At 40.6% G+C, this 20,294-nt stretch overlaps 1 protein-coding gene across 1 annotated transcript in view; it reads left to right on the top strand.

Moving 5' to 3' along the window:
- Nucleotides 1-20,294, top strand: part of qrsl1 (glutaminyl-tRNA amidotransferase subunit QRSL1) — a 47,721-nt gene that overhangs the window by 5,059 nt on the left and 22,368 nt on the right. The window contains exons 2-6 of the mRNA XM_072552685.1: nt 4,536-4,695; nt 6,841-6,939; nt 14,554-14,650; nt 16,133-16,303; nt 17,905-18,080. Coding sequence (XP_072408786.1) covers nt 4,536-4,695; nt 6,841-6,939; nt 14,554-14,650; nt 16,133-16,303; nt 17,905-18,080 — 703 coding nt within the window. The remainder of the gene's footprint in view (nt 1-4,535; nt 4,696-6,840; nt 6,940-14,553; nt 14,651-16,132; nt 16,304-17,904; nt 18,081-20,294) is intronic.

Genomic DNA, 20,294 nt, shown 5'->3' with positions numbered 1-20,294 from the left:
TTCCACAGGTGGAAATGTCAAATACTAGGGGGCATAGATTTTAAGGTGAAAGGGAAAAAGTGTAACAGAAATGTGTGAGGCAAGATTTTTACACAGAAGGTGGTAGGTGACTGGAATGTGCTACTGGGGTAGGTGGTAGAAGCAGATATGAATGCAACATTTTGAGGCATTTAAACCAATAAATGTACAGGCAGGGAATAGAGAGAAACAAAATACCACAGAACTGTGGATGCTGAAAATCAGAAACCTAACCAGAAATTGCTGGAAAAACAACAGGTCTGGTAGTATCTGTGGAGAGAAAACAGAGTTAATATTTCGGATCCAGTGTCCTTTCCTCTGAACTAAGACTGACCCATTTACTTGTTTTCTGTTTATTGGCCAATTCGTAATCCCCATGCCAGTTACATTATCTTCTATCCCATGTTCTGAACAACCTGTGTTGGGAGACTTTATCCAAAATGGTCACAGATTCCAGACATTTTAAAGCCAAGCTTACCTTGCCACCCAGTCTTGTATCATCAGCAAACTGAAGATAGATTACACCGTATCTCTTTGTCTATGTCATTTAAAATGGATTGTAAAATATTTACAAAGAATTATCAAATTCAGCGTAAAACTTTAATTCAGAATCTTTTGAATTCTGCAAGCTTTAGGTTTTCAGTTCTTTCAAAAGAATTACCAAACTAATTTTTACCAATTTCAAATGAGCTTCTATCTCAATTATGTCATATTGTTCACTGCAGCAGCACAGCTAATCATCACCTCGATGTTGCCTGGCAGGGTGATGTGAACTTAGCTGTTGACACTAGTGTGGAACTATCTGAATCACATTAGCTGCCACTGGTCAAATTACCCATATTATTAAAACTAACCAGTGACATCAACATCTATACTTTGCTCAACATATTTGGCAAAATTTTACAATGTTCTGACATGTTTAGTCAAAAGAAATGCAGTTTTAACCCATACATCTGATGGAATGAACAACTTTTTTTTCAAGAGAATGTGACATATTATTTCATGTTTTGAAATATTTGTCAAAATATCCCACCCCTAACATAGGAAAGGAAGGAGTTATTGTTTAGATTCTGACCCCTTTGCATCTACATCCTTTCACCCCATGACTGGGTTTATCATCAGCTGCCCTAAGTCCTAATTTCTGGAAATTCCTCTACTTTTCTCCACCTTTAAAGCTCTTAGCTCAGTTTTTGGTCACCCTTCCTTCTGTGAAGCACCACATACTGCTATCTTTTCGTATTGTCAGAAGTTGCCTTGCGGATGTAAGATTTAGTTCTTTTCTGACCTACCTCCTACCACATTTTCTACGTCCAGATATTAATCAGTCCATCGCCAGGGATGGCTGAACTGCAAATGGTGAGTTAGGAAGGATTACCAGCAATGTTTTCTCTCAACCAGACTGTAACCCAAGAAGATAGCCTGCAGTCCAAGCAAGTGCATCCCTTTACATATGTGCACAACTGTACAGACCAATTGAAAGCACTCACACGCTTAAAAGAATAGGCTGTACACACAACAAAACCATGAGAGGGAATATACTAGTATGTTTAATGTCCCAGTTAGAAACCACTGTGAAATATAAGATACAGAATGAATCAAAGAAATTTATGGGAAGGGTGTCAAGAGCAGCTGCAGGATAACTTTCTGAGGGAGGGGGATTATCAAGAAGTCATGGTCCAAATTGGTACCAATGATGTAGATGGGAAAAGGGAAGAGGTCCTGAAAGCAGGTTTTAGGTACTTAGAAAGGAATTTGAAAAGCAAAACCTCAAGAGCAGTAATGTCAGGATTACTCCCAATGCCACATGCTAGTAAGCATAAGAACAGGAGGATTGATTGATTGAACACATGGCTGAAAAACTGGTGTCGAGGGAGGACAACAGATTTCTGAGACATTGGGGCCAGTTCGGAGGTTGTTAGAACTTATTACACCTTAATGAGACTGGTAGCGATATCCTTGCAGGGAGATTTATTGGTGCTGTTGGGATGGATTTAATACAGTTTATCTGGGAATGGGATGGTATGTCATTTGACAACAACTAAATATGGCAACAGAAAGTAGCAAAATCTCTAGAAACAAAGCCGAGTATCAAGTATGCCTCAAATGTTGGAATGTTGTCAAAACTACAAAGTTAAGGACACTTTACCTGAATATACACAGCATGCACAACAAGACAGATAATCTAAAGGGTCGAGAGTGTGGTGCTAGAAAAGCACAGCAGATCAGGCAGTATCCGAGGAGCAGGAGAATTGACGTTTCGGGCATAAGCCCTTCATCAGGAATGAGGCTTGTGGGCCAAGGGACTGAGACATAAATAAGAGAGGGGTGGGGCTGGGTGTAAGGTAGCTAAGAATGTGATAGGTAGATGAAGGAGGGGGTGGAAGTGATATGTAGGTGAGGGGGGTGGAGCAGACAGATGGGAAAGACGATGGATGCATCAAGAGGGTGGTGCTGAGTTTGAAATTAGGACTGGGGTAAGGTGAGGGGCGGGGGAAATGAGGAAACTGGTGAAATCCACATTAATCCTGTGTGGTTGCAGTGTCCCAAGGCAGAAGATTAGGTGTTCTTCCTCTAGGTGTCAGGCAGTTAGGGTTTGAAGATGGAGGAGGCCCAGGACCTGCATGTCCTTGGTGGAGTGGAAGGGACAGGTACAAACAGACATAAAGGGACATTGGCATAATTGCCATTACAGTAACATGGCTGCATGGTGACCTGGACTGGGAACTGAATAACCAAGAATATTCAACATTTACAAAGGATGGGCAAAAAATGGAACAGTAAGTGCAATTGTTCTGATAATATAGGGTGGGATCAGTGTATTTGTAAGAGAGGGATCTCAGATTAGAAGAACAATGTGTCGAACCTGTTTAGCTAAAATGAAGAAACAGTGAGAGTAACAAATGTTGGTTGGATTATTTAGAAGACAGCAAATAGTAGTATGTGTGGGGCACAGTATTCACCAGAAGATGAGAAGCTTATAACGTGGGCAACACAGTTAACATAGGTGATTGCAATCTATCTGTAGACAGGGTAAACCTGATGTAAGTTTGCTCACTGAGCTGGAAGGTTCATTTTCAGACGTTTTGTCACTATACTAGGTAACATCATCAGTGAGCCTCTGGTAAAGCACTGATGGTATGGCCCGCTTTTTATTTGTGTGTTTAGTTTTCCTTGGGTTGGTGATGTCATTTCCTTTAGTGATACCAGTTCCTGTGGTGATGTTATTTCCTGTTCTTTTTCTCAGAGGGTGTTAATTGGGGTCCAAGTCGATGTGTTTGTTGATCGAGTTCCGGTTGGAATACCATGCTTCTACGAATTCTTGTGCGTGTCTCTATTTGGCTTGTCCCAGGATGGATGTGTTGTCCCAATTGAAGTGGTGTCCACAGGAACTGGCATCACCACAGGAAATGACAACATCAACCCAAGGAAACTTAAACACATAAATAGAAAATGGGCCATAATACCAGTGCTTCACTGGAGGCTCACTGATGTTACCTAGTATGGTGACGAAATGTCTGAAAATGAACCTTCCAGCTCAATGAGCAAACTTCCATCCAGAATCTCAACCTGAGCTACAAATCTCAAAACCTGCTAACTGGGTAAACCAATTGAGCACTTGAGCTACGGAGGATAAATTTCTAACAGGGGTTTAGGGATGGTTCGCTAGAGCAGTATGTTAAGCAGCTGACTACAGGCTATTTTAATACTAATAGTATGTGATGAGAAAGGACGTTTTTAGTAATCTTGTTTTTAAAAAAACTTTCAGGATGAGCGATCACAATGTGTTACATTTTCAGTTAAATCAGAAATAAGACTCTTCACTTTGAATAAGGGAAATTATAAAGCCATAAGGCAAGAACTGGTTGAAGTGGATTGGGAAAATACGCTAAAACAATACTGTACACTGGCAAATGGAAAGTCTTGTTAAAAAAAACTATTACTTCTTTTACAGCAACTATGCATTCCTTCAAGGTGTAGAAGCTCCAATATGTCAGTCAACCGTAGCTGATGAAGGAAGTTGTATGAAAGAAAAGGTTTATAAAGTTGTCAGAAATAGTAATATATCTGGGGATGAGGAGGTTTTTAATGAGAGAGAGAGAGAGAGAGAGAGAGAGAGAGAAGGAATTTGAGGTCAGGGTTTGAGCAGGGATTGTGAATTGTCAATTGTACTGCTACTACTTTAGTTTGCCAGAGCTGACCAGGCCGTTAAATTTATTAAGGGATCAGAAGTTTGGGGGAATTTGTGCCATCAAGGCTATCATTAGCTATGGAGTTTCTGCAAGAGTATATCCTTCTGTTCATTGTTTCCAGGTACCTCAGGAGGATGTAGTAAACTCAAATCGAGGATTTAATAATGATAGATTGTATGAAGTACTGGGATTAAAGACTAGGGCTCAGTGAGAATTGCCTACAATGCCAGCCAATTAGATATAACTTTATTGATGTGGTGGGTACCCTTTTCTTATCCTATCTATATGTGACCTATATTAGCCTTACCATCTGTATTACAATTGTAGATTACTCGAGCTTTTCAAGAAGGTCGAATCAGTCCAACTGAGCTGTGCCAAAGATGTCTGTCTTTAATCAGGAAGACAGCCTTCCTGAATGCCTACATTACCGTCACTGAGGAGCTTGCCATGCAACAGGCTACAGCAGCAGAGCAAAGATTGCAAAGAGGTGACGTACAGCTTTATCATTATGACCAATAAGATTTACAAGATTTTTAAAACATTGAGCTCCACTACACTTTGCCTTTCTGAGTGTACTTATGTGCTTGTTAAAATTCTGTTAGAAACTTGGCTTCAAACTTGTTCATATTTTGGATGGATGTAACATTGCATTTTTATTTGCTCTCCATTAGTGAAAACTATGGTGAAAACATAGGTGAAAACTATGTATTTGTTTTTCTGATCATAGCAACTCCCTATCCTTTTTTTTTTCTCCCCCAGTCAGTTTACTTGATACGAAGGTTTTAATTACCCATTGAGGCAATGTTACTTTTTCACTCATAGGTTCCAGTACAAATGAAGTGCAGAAAACGTGAACAAAAATTTCTTATATAGTGCAACTTTTATCACTAAGATATTCTAATTAGTTATTTTTGAATCATAATCACTGCTTTGCTGGACAATGGAGACATCTCTGGCTCAGATGATCTAATTTTAGAGTATTAACTAAGAGAAAAAATCGTGACCAGAAGTAAAGCATTGTCAGCTCCTCTTCAAATAAAACCAAGGATCTTTTATGTCCTTCTGACCAGGAAGGAAAGGCCTAAATTTAATGCCTATTTGGAAAGGCAGAAACTCCTAACAATGCAGCTGTCTCACACTTTCATATTGATTTCTGACACTGTCGGAGTTGAGGCCATAATCCTCGAGCCTTCTGTCTTAGAGGAATGAGGACTATGAGCAAAGCTAGGCTGTCAGTTTTTAAAGTTCTGAAGAAGAATCATATGGAACTTCAAACACTGGCTCAGCATCTGTCTCTGTGGTTGCTGGCAGGGTTTTTCCAGCACTCTTGTTTTTATTTTGGGACTTTAACATCTGCAGCACTGGTTGAATCCTCATTTTAGTATTCATATCAAATTACTTGAACCAGATTGAGAAAATCTAATTTGGGAATATTAATATTAAACTGTATAGAAAAATACAGCGCAGTACAGGCCCTTCGGCCCTCGATGTTGCGTCGACCGAAGCCTACCTAACCTACACTAGCCCAATAACTTCCATATGCTTGTCTAATGCCCGCTTAAATGACCATAAAGAGGGAGAGTCCACCACTGCTACTGGCAGGGCATTCCATGAACTCACAATCCGCTGAGTAAAAGATCTACCCCTAACATCTGTCCTATACCTACCACCCCTTAATTTAAAGCTGTGTCCCCTCGTAACAGCTGACTCCATACGCGGAAAAAGGTTCTCACTGTCAACCCTATCTAAACCCCTAATCATCTTGTACACCTCTATCAAATCTCCCCTAAACCTTCTTTTCTCCAATGAGAAAAGTCCCAAGTGCGTCAGCCTTTAGATAAGTTAGACTGTCCTGATTACCATCCTCAGGAAGGACATACTGGCACTGGAACGTGTCCAGCGGAGATTCACACGGATGATCCCTGGAATGACAGGTCTAGCATATGAGGAACGGCTGAGGATACTGGGGTTGTATTCGTTGGAGTTTAGAAGATTAAGGGGAGATCTAATAGAGACGTACAAAATAATACATGGCTTTGAAAAGGTGGATGCTAGAAAATTGTTTCTGTTAGGCGAGGAGACTAGGACCCGTGGACACAGCCTTAGAATTAGAGGGGGTCATTTCAGAACGGAAATGCGGAGACATTTCTTCAGCCAGAGAGTGGTGGGCCTGTGGAATTCATTGCCACGGAGTGCAGTGGAAGCCGGGACGCTAAATGTCTTCAAGGCCGAGATTGATAGGTTCTTGTTGTCTAGAGGAATTAAGGGCTACGGGGAGAACGCTGGCAAGTGGAGCTGAAATGCGCATCAGCCATGATTGAATGGCGGAGTGGACTCGATGGGCCGAATGGCCTTACTTCCACTCCTATGTCTTATGGTCTTATGGTCATCCTAAGGAAAAATGCAATTAAAATGGATTTGTTTTGGTAACTATACATAATTCTGAAGTCAGTCTGGAAGAATGCCAGTGTGCTTCCAATCTTTGCTAATCTGTAAAGAACTGCAAACAAAGTACATATCAGCTACTTATAACTATTAGTCAATTTGGTTTATTGTGTCATTTATTATAAAATATATAAATAATAAGTTATATATTTCACTATATAAGCATTTTTGATTTATATTCACCCAGGCAAATGCTTTGGTCCCTTAGATGGGGTTCCAATAGCTGTTAAGGATAACTTCAGCACTGCTGGTATTGAGACGACATGTGCATCAAACATGTTAAAAGGTAACGGCTTTTTTATTCTTTATAAAAATAGTTTGAATTTTGAAGCAAATAAATAAGTAATGAAAAATAAAGCATCAGTTATCCAATTGTAATATTCCTGCATTGTTTTCAATCTCTTCCAAGCATTGTGGGCAAATGAAAATGTTTCATTCAAGACCTGTGCCTTGAGAATTACTGAATGTCTTATCACGTCGAGGTTTAATTTCTCAAATACTCCTCTGATTGCTGTCTACTCTCTGTAAATTGCATTTCACTTTGAATTCTGCAGCCTAAAATTTCCACTCTCACATGCAATTCCTCAGCTCTTTTTGTAAGGTTTCAGATTTTTTTGTAAGTGTAGATTTGGGAATGAGTTATGTTAAAAGGTCTTGAATTTTTAAAAATTCATTTATGGAACATGGCCTGGGTCAGCAATTATTGCCTGAGCCGAGGTGTCCTTGAGAAGGTGGTGGTGAGCTGTCTTCTTGAGCTGCTGCAGTCCATTTGCTATTGGTCGACCCACAATGTTCTTGGGGACAAGATTCCAGGATTTTGATCCAGCAAGAGATAAAGAACGTTGATATATTTTCAAATCAGGTTAATAAGCAGCTTGGATGAGAACTTGCAGGTGATAGCTAAAGCTATAGTGATTGTGAAGATGTCTGCCAGGTTGATCTCTTAGAATGAGTTCCCTGATTGGGGCTGTTAATCTGGTCCAATCAGGGAGCATTGACTGACAGTTAAGGACAGGAGTGTCAGAGGTTCTGTTCACTCAGAGAGGTGGCTCAGTGTCAAGGATGCTCCACAGGTAAATAAAGGGTGACTTGATGACAGTGTACTAGTCTCTGTGGAGTTATTTCAATGGCGTTCCCATGTGTCTCCAGCCCTTCTCCTTCTAGATGGAACTGGTCATGGGTATGGAAAGTATTCTCTAAGGATATTTGGTAACATCTTGTGGATAGTAAATCCTGCTACTATTGAGCATTGATAGCAAACAGAATGGATGTTTGTGAATATGATGCTGTTAGGTTCTTTGTTCTTGAGATTCTTACACATTTGATGCAACTGCAGCACACCAACATCTGTGAACAGGCAAAACTTTATTAAGCAAGTACAAGTTTTCTGGAGGAACCCTTAACGCACCTTTTGCAGGGCTTGCCGAGTCGTGTCAAAGATCTCTCGGCACAAAAGGATCAGTTGTTTCTTTATACAGCACAAGAGCTTCACATTACAGTCAGTAGCGGCTGCAAGATGACCCCCAGCCATTCCCACCCCCACCACCACCACCACCACCGCAGTCACATGCCACTCAAGACACAATGTAGTCATCACGTCATTTCCAGAAACAGTATAATGTAAGTCATCCTAATTGGCCAGATCGGTTGTGAATCTTTTTTTTAACTACAGGGAGTAGTCAGAACTTTAATTGCAATGTCCTTATTGATTCCTTAATAGGGGATAATGTAATTCTTTTACTCTTAAATAACTAGGAAATGGCCATGCAAATGGCTCTGAATGGCAAGGGATGGGAATGTAAATTCCTTACATTCTACCTGTAAGACCGAGACATACCACTTTAGCCTCGGAACATCCAATTTCCTGCAGGTCAGCAGAGCAAATTAACCCTTTAATATCTGTGCCAATCAAGCGGGCTGCTTTGTCCAGGATGGTGTCAAGCCTCTTAAGGATTGTTGGAGCTGTACTCATCCAGGAAATTAAGAAGTATTCCATCACACTCCTGACCTGTCCCTTGTAAATGGTGGACAGTCTTTGGGGAGTCGGGAGGTAAGTTCCTTGCCATGGTATTCCTAGCATTTGGCTTGCTCTTGTGGCCACTGTTTATATGGTGAGTCCAGTTGAGTTTCTGGTTAATGGTAACCACCAGGATGTTGATACTGGGGCATTCAGTGATAATGACATCATTGAAGGTCAAGGGGTGGTGGTTAGATCCTCTCTTAATCGAGGCGGTCATAGCCTGGTCTTTGTATGGAATAAATGTTAATTTCCACTTGTCAACCAAAGCTTGGATATTATCCAGATCCTGTTGCATTTGACCATGGACTGCTTCAGTATCTGAGGGGTAATGAATGTGGCTGAACATTGTGCAACCACCAGCAAACATCCCCACTTCTGACCATATCATAGAGGAAAGGTCATGGATAAAACAATTGAAGATAGTTAGTTAGATGTAGGACACTTCCCTGAGGAACTGCTAAGAAGATGTCCTGGAACTGAGATGTCTGACTTCCCACAACCACAGCCATCTTTGTGTGTGCCAGCATGACTCTAAGCAGCAGAGATTCCCCACCACCTCCCCACCCTCCCACCCCCCGACTGATATCCATTAATTCCAGTTTTGTTAGGACTCCTTGATGCCACACTCTGTCAAATGTGACCTTAATTTACTGTTACCTTCAAATTCAAATTTGTCCATGTTTAATCCAAGGCTATAATGAGGACAGGAGCTGAATGTTCCGAGCAGAACCTAAACTGGGCAACTGCTGCTTGAAAGCACTGTTAATGACACTTTCCAACACTTTACTGATGATCAAGAGTAGACTGATGGGGTGGTAATTGGCCGGGTTGGATTTGTCCTACTTTTGTGTACAGGACTCACATGGCCAATTTTCTACATTTTCGATGAGATGTCTGTGTCGTAACTGGAACAGCTTTGCTAGGGGAGCACAGGTCTTCAGTACAATTGCTGGAATGTTGTAAGGACCTATAACCTTTGCAGTATCCATTGTCTCCAACCGTTTCTTAATGTCACATGAAGTGAATTGGCTGAAACTGCTATCCTTAATGTTTGGGATCACTGGAAGAGTTGAGATGGATCGTGCACTCGGCACTTCTGACAAAATCGCTGCAACTGCTTCAGTCTTGGTTTTGGCACTAAAATAGAGAAAATTTCAGCTGAACTGGCAGCATCTGTGGAGCAAGATTAGAGTTAATGTTTCAGATCCAATGTCCTTTCTTCAGAACTGAAAGTAGCTAGGAAAAGGATGGATTTTATATAGAAGATGGCATAGGGTGGGGCAATAGGGAGAACGAACAAAAGGTGGTGATAGAGTCCACAGAAAGAGAAAAACAGTTGTACAAATGGAAGAGTGGTTAAAGGTCAGTCTGGGAGAATAAATAGCTGTGAATGGGGAATGTTAATGGCTGACAATGGGAAGTGTGTGGTAGCCGACGCCTGGTGTGTAGGAGGTAGGGGAAAGGTGCTGAAGCCCTGAAATTGTTGAGCTTGACATTAAGTCCAGAAGGCTGCAGGGTTCCCAAATGGAAAATAAAGTGCTGTGCATCGTATCTTTGCATTGATGTGTTGGGCTTTCCCATCATTGAGGATGGGGATATTCGTGAAACTTCCTCCTGCAGTGCGTTAGTAATTGTCTGCCATCATTTACAAGTGGTTGTGGCAGGACTGGAGAGCTTAGATCTGATCCATTGGTTGTGGGATTGCTTGGCTCTACTTTCATTTGCTGCTTTGCAGTTTGGCATGCAGGTAGTCCTATTTGGTAACAATTTCAGTTATGTCTGGTGCTGCTCCTGGCATGCCCTCCTGAACTCTCCATTGAACTGGGGTTGATCACCTGGCTTGATGGTAATAGTTGAGTGGAGGATATGCCAAGCCAGTAGGTTGTAGATTCTGTGTTTAGACAAATCTGCTGCTGTTGTTGGTCCACTGCACCTCATGGGATTCCTAATCATGAGTTGCTAGATCTATTCAAACACTGTCCCATTTAGCCCAGTGATTAGGCCACACACCACTCAGGCATGGTTAGTGAGTTTGCAAATGACACCAAAATACGTGGTGCATTCAATAGTGAAAGAAGTTATCTAAGATTACAAAGGAATCTTGATCAGTTGGGCTGAGGAGTGGCAGATGCGCGATATTGCATTTTGGTAAAACCAACAAGGATGGGACTTGTGCAGTTAGGGCCCTGGACAATGTTGAAAAGAGGTTAGGTACATAGTTCTTTGAAATTTATATCACTGGCAGGCTAGGTGGTTAAGAAGACGTTTAGCAAGCTTGCCTTCATTGCTCAGATCATTGTGTATAGGAGTTGGGATGTCCTGTTAAGATTGTACAGGACATTGGCGAAGCCACTTTTGGAGTACTGTGTACTGTGCTGCCTGCCCTGCTATAGCAAGGACATTATTAAATTGGAAATGGCACAAAAAAGATTTACAAGGATGTTGCTTTCAGTGGAGGGTTTGAGTTATAGAAATAGTCTGGAACGTTTTTCATTGGAGTGTAGAATTTTGAGGGGTGACCTTTTAGAGGTTTATGAAATCTTAAGGGCATCGATATGGTTAATAGCAAAGGTCTTTTCCCTAGGTTAGGTGAGTTCAAAACCAGGGGACATATTTTTAAGCTGAGGGGAGAAAAATTTATAAGGGCCACGAGGGGGCAACTTTTTTACATAGTGGGTCATGTGTATGCAGAATGAACTGCTATAGGAAATGGTATTTGCAGGTACAGTTACAACATTTTAGAAAACATTTGGATAGATACATCAATAGGAAAGGTTTGGATGGATATTTGACAAAATGTGGGCAAGGGGATTCATTTACTTTGGGAGACCTGGTTCGCATGGATGAGTTGGACCGAAGATCTGTATGACTCTATATATGATGGACAGTGGGACTTTGTCTCACAAGGAATGTGCGGTGGTCACTTTAACCGCTACTGCATGGACAGATGCACCTACAGCTGGGAAATTGGTTCGAATGAGTCAAGTTTGTTTTTCCCTCTTAGTTCCGTCCCTACCTGCCTCAGACCCAGTCTAGCAGCTGCATTGATCAGAACCTGACCAGCTTGATCAGTCGTGCTGCTGCTGAGCAACTCTTAGTGGGGGACATTGAAATCCCCCACCCAGAGTGCATTTTGTGTCCTTTGTAGTGCTTCTGTCAAGTGTTGTTCAACGTGAAGAAGTTCCGATTCATCAGCTGAAGGAGGATGGGGTACATGGTAATTAATAAAACAAATTGAGCATAATTTTAACCCTTTTAAGTCCTTCTGACTGGGCATATTCCTGAACAGGGGACACTCTGGCACTATATACCTAAGAGAATATCAATCCCATCTTTCCCAAGTTCTAACTGACCCAATAAATTAACTCACTGATCATCACTGTCACCCACAGATTACTGTGCGATCTACATGACTCTGTTGGCAGAGTTTTCCATCAGGTTTCTGCTTGTTCTGGCCATTCCCCACAAGTTGATGTCCTTTTTAACTGCTCTACCCTTGCTCTATAGAACTCACATCTACTACCCTCCTAACTTGCTTCTCCTTTCCATTTTTTAAATTGTTTACAGACCCCTTTTAAGATGATTTGAGTTTGTTTCTATATGTGCTGCTCATAAATAGAAATGGCAATGTTTGATGTTGAGCTGACAGTAAGTAGAAATGATGCTGGTATTGATGTTTGTTTAGTAAGATGAGGAGGTCATAGCAGATTTTGAACTTCTGACTGTTGGCACATACCTCTTCATGGGATTATTAACAAGTGCATTTCTTTAATTTACTCAATTTTCCATTCAAGGAATGCAACTTTTGGAACTCCAACAAATGGTAAAGTGCATGGTCATGGGTTTGGCCCTGGGGTCTGCCAGTTTGACCTGTGGTACTGATTTGAAGGTCAATTCTTGCTTCTGCCCATGTCCCATTAGCACATTCCAAACTTGCATTGACAAAACCTCAGCTTGTCGGTGATAGTTGGAATATGATCTGTACAGACCTGTAAAGGTGGGTTGAAAATATTCAGGAAAATAAAGGAAATGAGCAACCTGTCCAAAGAAACATCTGTATTTTCCTTTAGAACATAGAACATAGAACAGTACAGCGCAGAACAGGCCCTTCGGCCCTCGATGTTGCACCGACCTGTGAACTATTCTCAGCTCGTCCCCCTACACTATCTCATCATCATCCATTTGCTTATCCAAGGATTGTTTAAATCTCCCTAATACGGCTGAGGTAACTACATTGGCAGGCAGGGCATTTCACACCCTTCTTTGACCTCTGCCCATCCCTTCACAGGCTGAGATGCAATTCTGCCATTGCTGGGAGCCTTCTTTATAAGCTGCCTTTGTTCAACTGTGAGCTGCAAATTGAGAGTTAGCCAACTAAAAGAAACATTGCAAAGGAAGTACTACAGTGAATTTAGTCCCTTCCTTGTCCACACCCATCTAGAAAACACTTTTGATTGACCTCGCAGTATAGTGATTCCACGTTCTAACTTGGGTCACCTCTCCCTTCATGAGCCCTCCTTTATCCCCAGCTCAGAAGCAAAGGTCAATTAAAATGCACCTGCTGAGATCAGCTAACTCATTTTTAAAAAATCTGACAATCAACCTTGAAGCCTCTCCACACATTATGACTCACTGTACTATGCAATTATCCACTGGAGAAAAAGCTATACTTTTATTCTTTTTGAAATCAGTGAATAGCACTTTTTTTTACAGTGAATCTATTAACCTTTTCTATAATGTACTTTATTCAATAAAATTGTCTCATAACTTTCACATGCAGAGAGCTAATGATTTGGGAACTCTTGAACTGTACTAAAAATGTGTGCAGTATTCTGTAAAACCGATTCATCAAATAGTTACTTGTAGAAGGAAGCCAATTGGCTAATCCGTAATGATCTTCCTGTATTCCAGATTGTAACAACTGACTACATAATTTTTCCTTCTGATACCAACGGTCCTTTAGTCATTCACCTTAAATCTGGAAGATATTCGGTATCTCAGCTATGTCCTTTGTCACTGACTTCAGTTTTTTTATCCTGGGTAAAGACAGGTGTAAAGGATTTATTCAGCACCTCTGGTGTACCCTCTCTCTCCACACACTCTTGTTTTTGATCCTCAATGGCACCCATCCCACCTCTTAGTATTCCAGTGGGATCAGCTAAATTGCTCTTGTTAGCTGCCAGTCTCTTCCTGTAACCAATGCATTCTATATTTGCAGAATCTAGTCATTCTTTTCAAATTTCAATCATAATTTGAAATATGAAATTTGCCATAATTACTTCACTCGTGAAGCCAGAACATATGCCATTTTTGTAGAGATAGCGACATGAAAAAATTCAGAAATTAAAGTTTTTACAAGCCAGTTCCTGGCACAAACAAGACTGATTGATTATACCCTTATATTTGCAAATAATCTACCAAAATTCCAACTTGTTTACAAATATATTTCAAACATATTTTATAAGAAAAGCTATTCCTGAAGACAAGCTTGTCTGTCAAATGTGACTGATTTAATAATATTGTGATCTTCAGCTTGTTTTACGTTTATTAATGAAAGTTACCTGATTAAACCATCCTCTCTTCTAGTCCCTCCACTGAAATGATTCTACTCACTGAAGTATCTACCCTTTATTTTGTTTCCACACATTGGTTTAAATTTTCAATACGGGGTGGGTTTAAATGCTAGGTGCGGATTTCACTCATGTTTTGATCAAATGCAAAGTTCAGGGCAGTGCACACGCTGGCGAGACAAGAAGTAAATTAACTATGTTGACAAATGATTTTAATCTGAAAATAATTTAACTCGTAGTTTCCACACTCTAATTATACTTTGTCATGGAACCTGTGGTGTACATAATGAGTTTGCTCTATTGCTTGCAGGCTACATTCCCCCTTTTAATGCCACTGTTGTCCAGAGGTTACTGGATCAAGGTGCTGTTCTTATGGGAAAGACCAATCTTGACGAGTTTGCAATGGGGTAAGAACATAACCTGTCCGAACCATGTGTTGGCAATACATTATTTTAGGACTGAGGTGTGGAGAAATTTCCCTACCCCAGGTTGTGGATCCTCCATTGTTGAGTTTTTTGAGGCTGGGATAGAGATTTTTGCTGCTCGTAGAGAGAAATTTTAAAATAGAGATGAGAACTCAAAAGGTGCTGGAGGAGGAGGACATAGGTGTAAATGTGTACAAGTCGTTAAAGGCAGTAGCAAAGACTAAGAAAGCAGTTAATTGGACAGTATTCTGGACTTTATCAATAGGGGCAAAGAGTACAAGAACCAGGAGATTATGTTGAACTAATATAAGGCTCTAGTTCAGCTTCAGCTAAAATATTGCTTCTAGTTGAGAAAAGATTTAAAGGTATCTGAGAGAGTGCAGAAGAGGTTCATGAAAATGGTTTCCGCAATGAGGAATTATAGATATGACAATTAACTTGAGAAGCTGGGACTATTTTCCTTGGAGAAATGGAGGCTGAGAAGAGATCTGGTTAATTTATTCAGTCATAACGTGACAGAAACTAGGAAACAAATGTTGCCACTCATGAATGAATCAAGAATGAGCGAGCACTGATTTAAAGTAATTAGTAAAGAAAGCAAAAATGATCTAAGGACTAACTTCTTCAAGCTCTGAGTGGTTAGGATCTGGAATGTAAAGCCTGAAAGTATGATGGAGGCTGATTCAAAAGATTATCAGACAGTCATTTGAAAAGGAAGAATGTGCAGGGTTATGGGACCAAGACGAGAGAGATGCACTGCTCGTTCAGAGGAGCAGCACGGACACCCTGGGCCAATTGGCCTTTTTCAGTACTCTACAAATTCTATGGTTCTGTGAAACTTTGGGAACACAAGGCTGTGGAGAATGGGTAGGAAAATGATGTTGAATTGAAAGATCAGTTCTGAAAGGTGAAGCAGATTCAAGGAGGCAGACAGTCCATTTCTGCTCCGAGTTTTAAGTTCTTAACTCTTTCTTTCTTGACAATTTATGTAATGTTAATTTGCACTGTGTTGTATTTAAAAGTAGCTGTACTTGAAATATTCCATCTTTTTCAGACTTACTCAGTAACATTTTAGAATTTCAGAATTGTTGGTACAAATTTCTGTAGGTTCACTATCTCTGCTGTTGATCAATCTATTATAGTCTCATTTTCATTTATTTTCCCATAACCGCTACATTTTTTTGATGTTCGAATCTCACCTAATATTTGCTGGCTGTTGTGATTGCTATGATCTGCTTTGGTGTTCTATGGGCAATGATCTGACTAGCCATACTTAATACATTGCATTGTTGTAACGGCATGTTTTTTCTCCTGTTATCTCAGCTGTTTCTTAATTGCAGTTTTGAGATGACAGGTTCCCAACTATAACGAGGCCTCAATGGTGTCAGCCTTTACTTCAAAGGTGAAAACCTGATGAATAACTGTTCCCATAATGTCACAACATAACAAATATTAATTCCCTAGGAGCGGGAGTATTGATGGCATTTTTGGACCAGTGAGAAATCCTTGGGGATATTCCGAACAGTACAGAGAACGATTTGCTCATGACCAGAAACTGGAAGATTCCAATTGGGTTATTGCAGGCGGTAGTTCTGGAGGTAGTGCAGTAGCAGTGGCTTCACAGACATGTTTTGCGTGAGTATTCCAAAACATTTCTATTCCCCAGTCCCCAGATTTACATTTTTTAGAACTATTTAATAATTTCAAACTGAAGATTTTTAAAAAGTGCGGTACATATAATAAAGCTAAAATCAAACTTCAAAAGATCAGTTCGTAGTTTAGGCACTGTCCATTGGCACTTAGCTTTCACGTACAGGAGCTTTGCTGAAACACTCCATTTTAGTTAGCAGCATTTCTACCAGAATTTAAAGAAAGTAATTTGTGAAGAATAGTGACAACGCCACTATTTTCCTCTTCTTGAGAAAGTGTACAAGGTATCAGCAGGTAGGGACAGAGTTAAGTTTTGGCTTGTGTGAGACAAAGGCTCAGCTTGCATGACTTGGATCAGATAAGAACTTGCAGTAAACAATGAGGTGCTAGAGGCAAGGGTAGTAGGTTAACAAGGTGAAAAAACATTCATTATGTGAAGCCAGTTAACAAGGTTAAGAACATCCATTGTATAATTCCAGATGGTTTACTGTTTACTGTTAATGCACGCTGATTGTAACAGTCACCCAATCAATATAGATGTTGCCTTTGGAGGCTGCTCCCTGTAAGTGACTATATAATATATTAGGAATCTGCTGTTTGAGAGAAGACCGAGAACTTATGCCTCTGTTCACATCGGCGATCATTCTCTCTCCCTCCAGGGCCCAGAATAAAGATGAAGGAGGTAAAACGATACTGTGTCTGAGTGTTTGCTTCGATTGATGCGGGAATAGGGAAATGGGACGACACTCTTACAATGAGAATGTGGAGGTGGCCTGTTTTCCTCAGATGCTGCAAATGCATAACAAAAGCCATCCCACAATGCTGTAATAGGGAGTTTCATGGCAATAAGGGAATGGTAATAAATATCCAAGTCAGGATGGCAAATGATTTGAAAGGCATGTTGAAGACATGGTGTTCCCATGCTTCTACAGCATGTGTTGTTGAGGGTGAATGTTCAGGTGCATTCTAATGTAATTGGTCCATAAAATAAAATATATTCTTCGGAGTCTTGGGTGACCTACAAAGCAGGTAGTTCAAAGTCCTGGAGAACTACTACCTGTGTTTCATTTGCATATGCACTGTTCTTGTGTACTGCTGATGAAGCAGATATGCTGACTTAACAACCTATTTAACCATACCTGTGAAAATCAACAAGTATCGCTATCCTGAGCTCAGAATCATTAAGAAGCATTTTTACTAGGGTTCTGGCTCAAAACCTGTGACATTTGGTTCAAATTGAATCTTATTTCAGATGAATCTTCAGCGCTCCATCTGTTTCCATATTGCTCATTTCCCAGAATTTATCTTCAGTCTTATCATGCGTCAATTTTTGTTTATTCTCCATTTAGTTGTTTTATTCCTTTCTTTATGATGAATTCCTTAATTTCCAGTGAAGGGGATAATTTGACATTCATACAGTTAGATTTTAGATTAGATTCCCTACAGTGTTGAAACAGGCCCTTTGGCCCAACAAGTCCACACCGACCCTCCGAAAAGTAACCCACCTAGTCCTATTTCCCTCTGACTAACTTACCTAACACTATGGGCACGGGCACACAACACTAATTGTGCAACATTTCTCTCAGTTCTCTAGGTTCAGACACTGGTGGTTCCACACGCAATCCTGCAGCCCACTGCGGTATTGTGGGATTCAAGAGTTCCTATGGTTTGCTATCCCGTCATGGTCTCATACCATTAGTCAACTCGATGGATGTTCCTGGTATTATGACCAGGTGTGTAGATGATATAAGCACGGTACTAGGTAGGTTACTCTTCATTAAAATATCTCTGTATTTGTGCTTACTTCACACTTCAAAACCAAGTGTCAGAGGGTCAATAGCCCATATGAGTAATGTATGAAAAAGATTAATTCACTTCTGTTAAATTATAGGAACTTAAGAAAAAGTAACAGGAATACACTTAAGTCCATCAGGCCTGGTCTTCTGTTCAGTATGATCATGGCCAATCCTCTGCTTCACCTCCATGTTTTTTCCATCTGCTCTCCATATCCCCAGTACCGAAAGAGATCAGAAAACTCTTCCAACCATGCATAATGGAGACAAAAATAGAAATTGCTGGAAAAGCTCAGCAGGTCTGGCAGCATCTATGGAGCGAAATCACAGTTAATATTTCGGTTGAGTGATCTTTCCTCCGAGTAATGGAGCACCTGTAACAAAGTGAAAGTCGGCAGATGACCGTAGAGACCACTTTGCTGCTTGTAGGGCCTCTGTTGTTCAGTTTGGAGGCTGCCGGCATGTTGAATATCTGCTGACTTGTGAAATTTTCAATACCTTTTATAGATATGATGAGTCAGATAGCTGGCCCTCATTCACTTGATTCCATGTTGCTTTCTGTCATGTGTAAGATGTGAGTTAACCAATGAATACCAGCTGTTGATCACCATCTCAGCTAGGACCGATTAGCGCCTTGTAATAGTGCATTGTAAAAGGATCCCATTGAAACTGCACAGCTGTTTGAGCAATCCAGTTAATCCTATTCTGTTTCCCTTTGTCAGAACTTTTCTCTTTAAATTAATTAGATAATTATTTTCAAAGTTGCCATTGAGTCTGCATCAAGCACCTGAATGAGTCAAAATCCTTGTCACTTGTTGCTTACAAACATTCTTCATGATGCCTCTCATTCTCTTGTCAATCCCTTCAGCCACTTGGCCCATCAAGTCTGCATCGACCCTCAGAGCATCCCATCCAGTCTCTATAACCCCACATTTACCATGGCTAATCCACCCTAGCCTGTACATCCCTAGACACTATGGGACAATTTATTCACTCCGTTATTCACTCTTCATTCACTCCATCTAAACTCGTGATTTTAAAATACATCAAATATGTTTACTCTAAGTAACCTCACTTTATCTAATCTATCCACATAACCATATTAGCGTATTCCAGCCAGCATATTCCAGTGTTTAAAGATTTTTTTTTCAAAGTCGCTCTTTTATTTCCCTCCCAATAAGTGAATTTCTAGGACTACATACATAATTGTATGGGTGGTATGGCGACCTCAGTAGTTAACATTGCTGCCTCACTGTGCCAAGGGCCCAGGTTCAATTCCAACGGTCGGTGTGGTGCTTGCACATTTTCCACGTGTCTGCGTGCGTTTTCCTGTGGGTGGTTTGGTTTCCTCCCACAGTCCAAAAATGTGCAGATTAGGTGGATTGGCCATACTAAATTGTCCCATAGTAAATGTGGGGTTACAGAGAGTAGCTGGGATGCTCTGAGGGTCAGTGCAGACTCTGAGCCAAATGGCCTCTATCTGCACTGTAGGGAATCTATGATTCTTACTCCTCTGATTACAGGTGAGAAGAATTCATTTAAGACCTTACCCAAATTCACTGGCTCCTCACAGTTGCCCTTTTGGGTGTAATGGTACCCTTTCCCTGGTAATCATCTTGCTGTTACTAACAAAAAACCTTGGGAGTTTTCTTTCATCTTATCTGCCAAAGATATTTTGTAGCCACCTTTTGTCCTCTTAATCGCCTTTTCAGGCAACCTCCAATACTTTGTATACTTTTGAAAGGTCCCCCTGTTTTTTATGCTCTGTACATGACATATGTTTCCATCTTTTTCTTTATCAAACTCTTTATCCCTTGACATCCAATTCTTATTGTCCTTGCTCTTCATTCTTAGAAGAACATGCTGGCCCTGGGTGAGTGAGTGAGTGAGTGAGTGAGTAGGTAGGTAGGTGGAGCATGTGATGGGAGTGAATGAATGCAAAAAGGTTGAATTCTCACTATGCTACTTTTAAATAGGCTTCCACTTTTCAAATGTAGACAAAGTAGGCAAGTAGTTGCACTCAGGCTATATTTTACAGATCTATCTAATGAAATTGAAATTGGCCTTTGCCCAGCTCAGAACTTAATCTCTGCACTACCCTTATCTCTTTCTGTCATCACTTTGAAACTTAGAGTTATGGTCACTATCTCCAAAATGCTTGTACACTGAAACTTCAACAATTC

The sequence above is a fragment of the Chiloscyllium punctatum genome, chromosome 3, assembly GCF_047496795.1.
Source record: "Chiloscyllium punctatum isolate Juve2018m chromosome 3, sChiPun1.3, whole genome shotgun sequence".
In the NCBI taxonomy this organism is placed as follows: Eukaryota; Metazoa; Chordata; class Chondrichthyes; order Orectolobiformes; family Hemiscylliidae; genus Chiloscyllium; species Chiloscyllium punctatum.
This window is presented reverse-complemented; position numbering and strand designations above follow the sequence as displayed.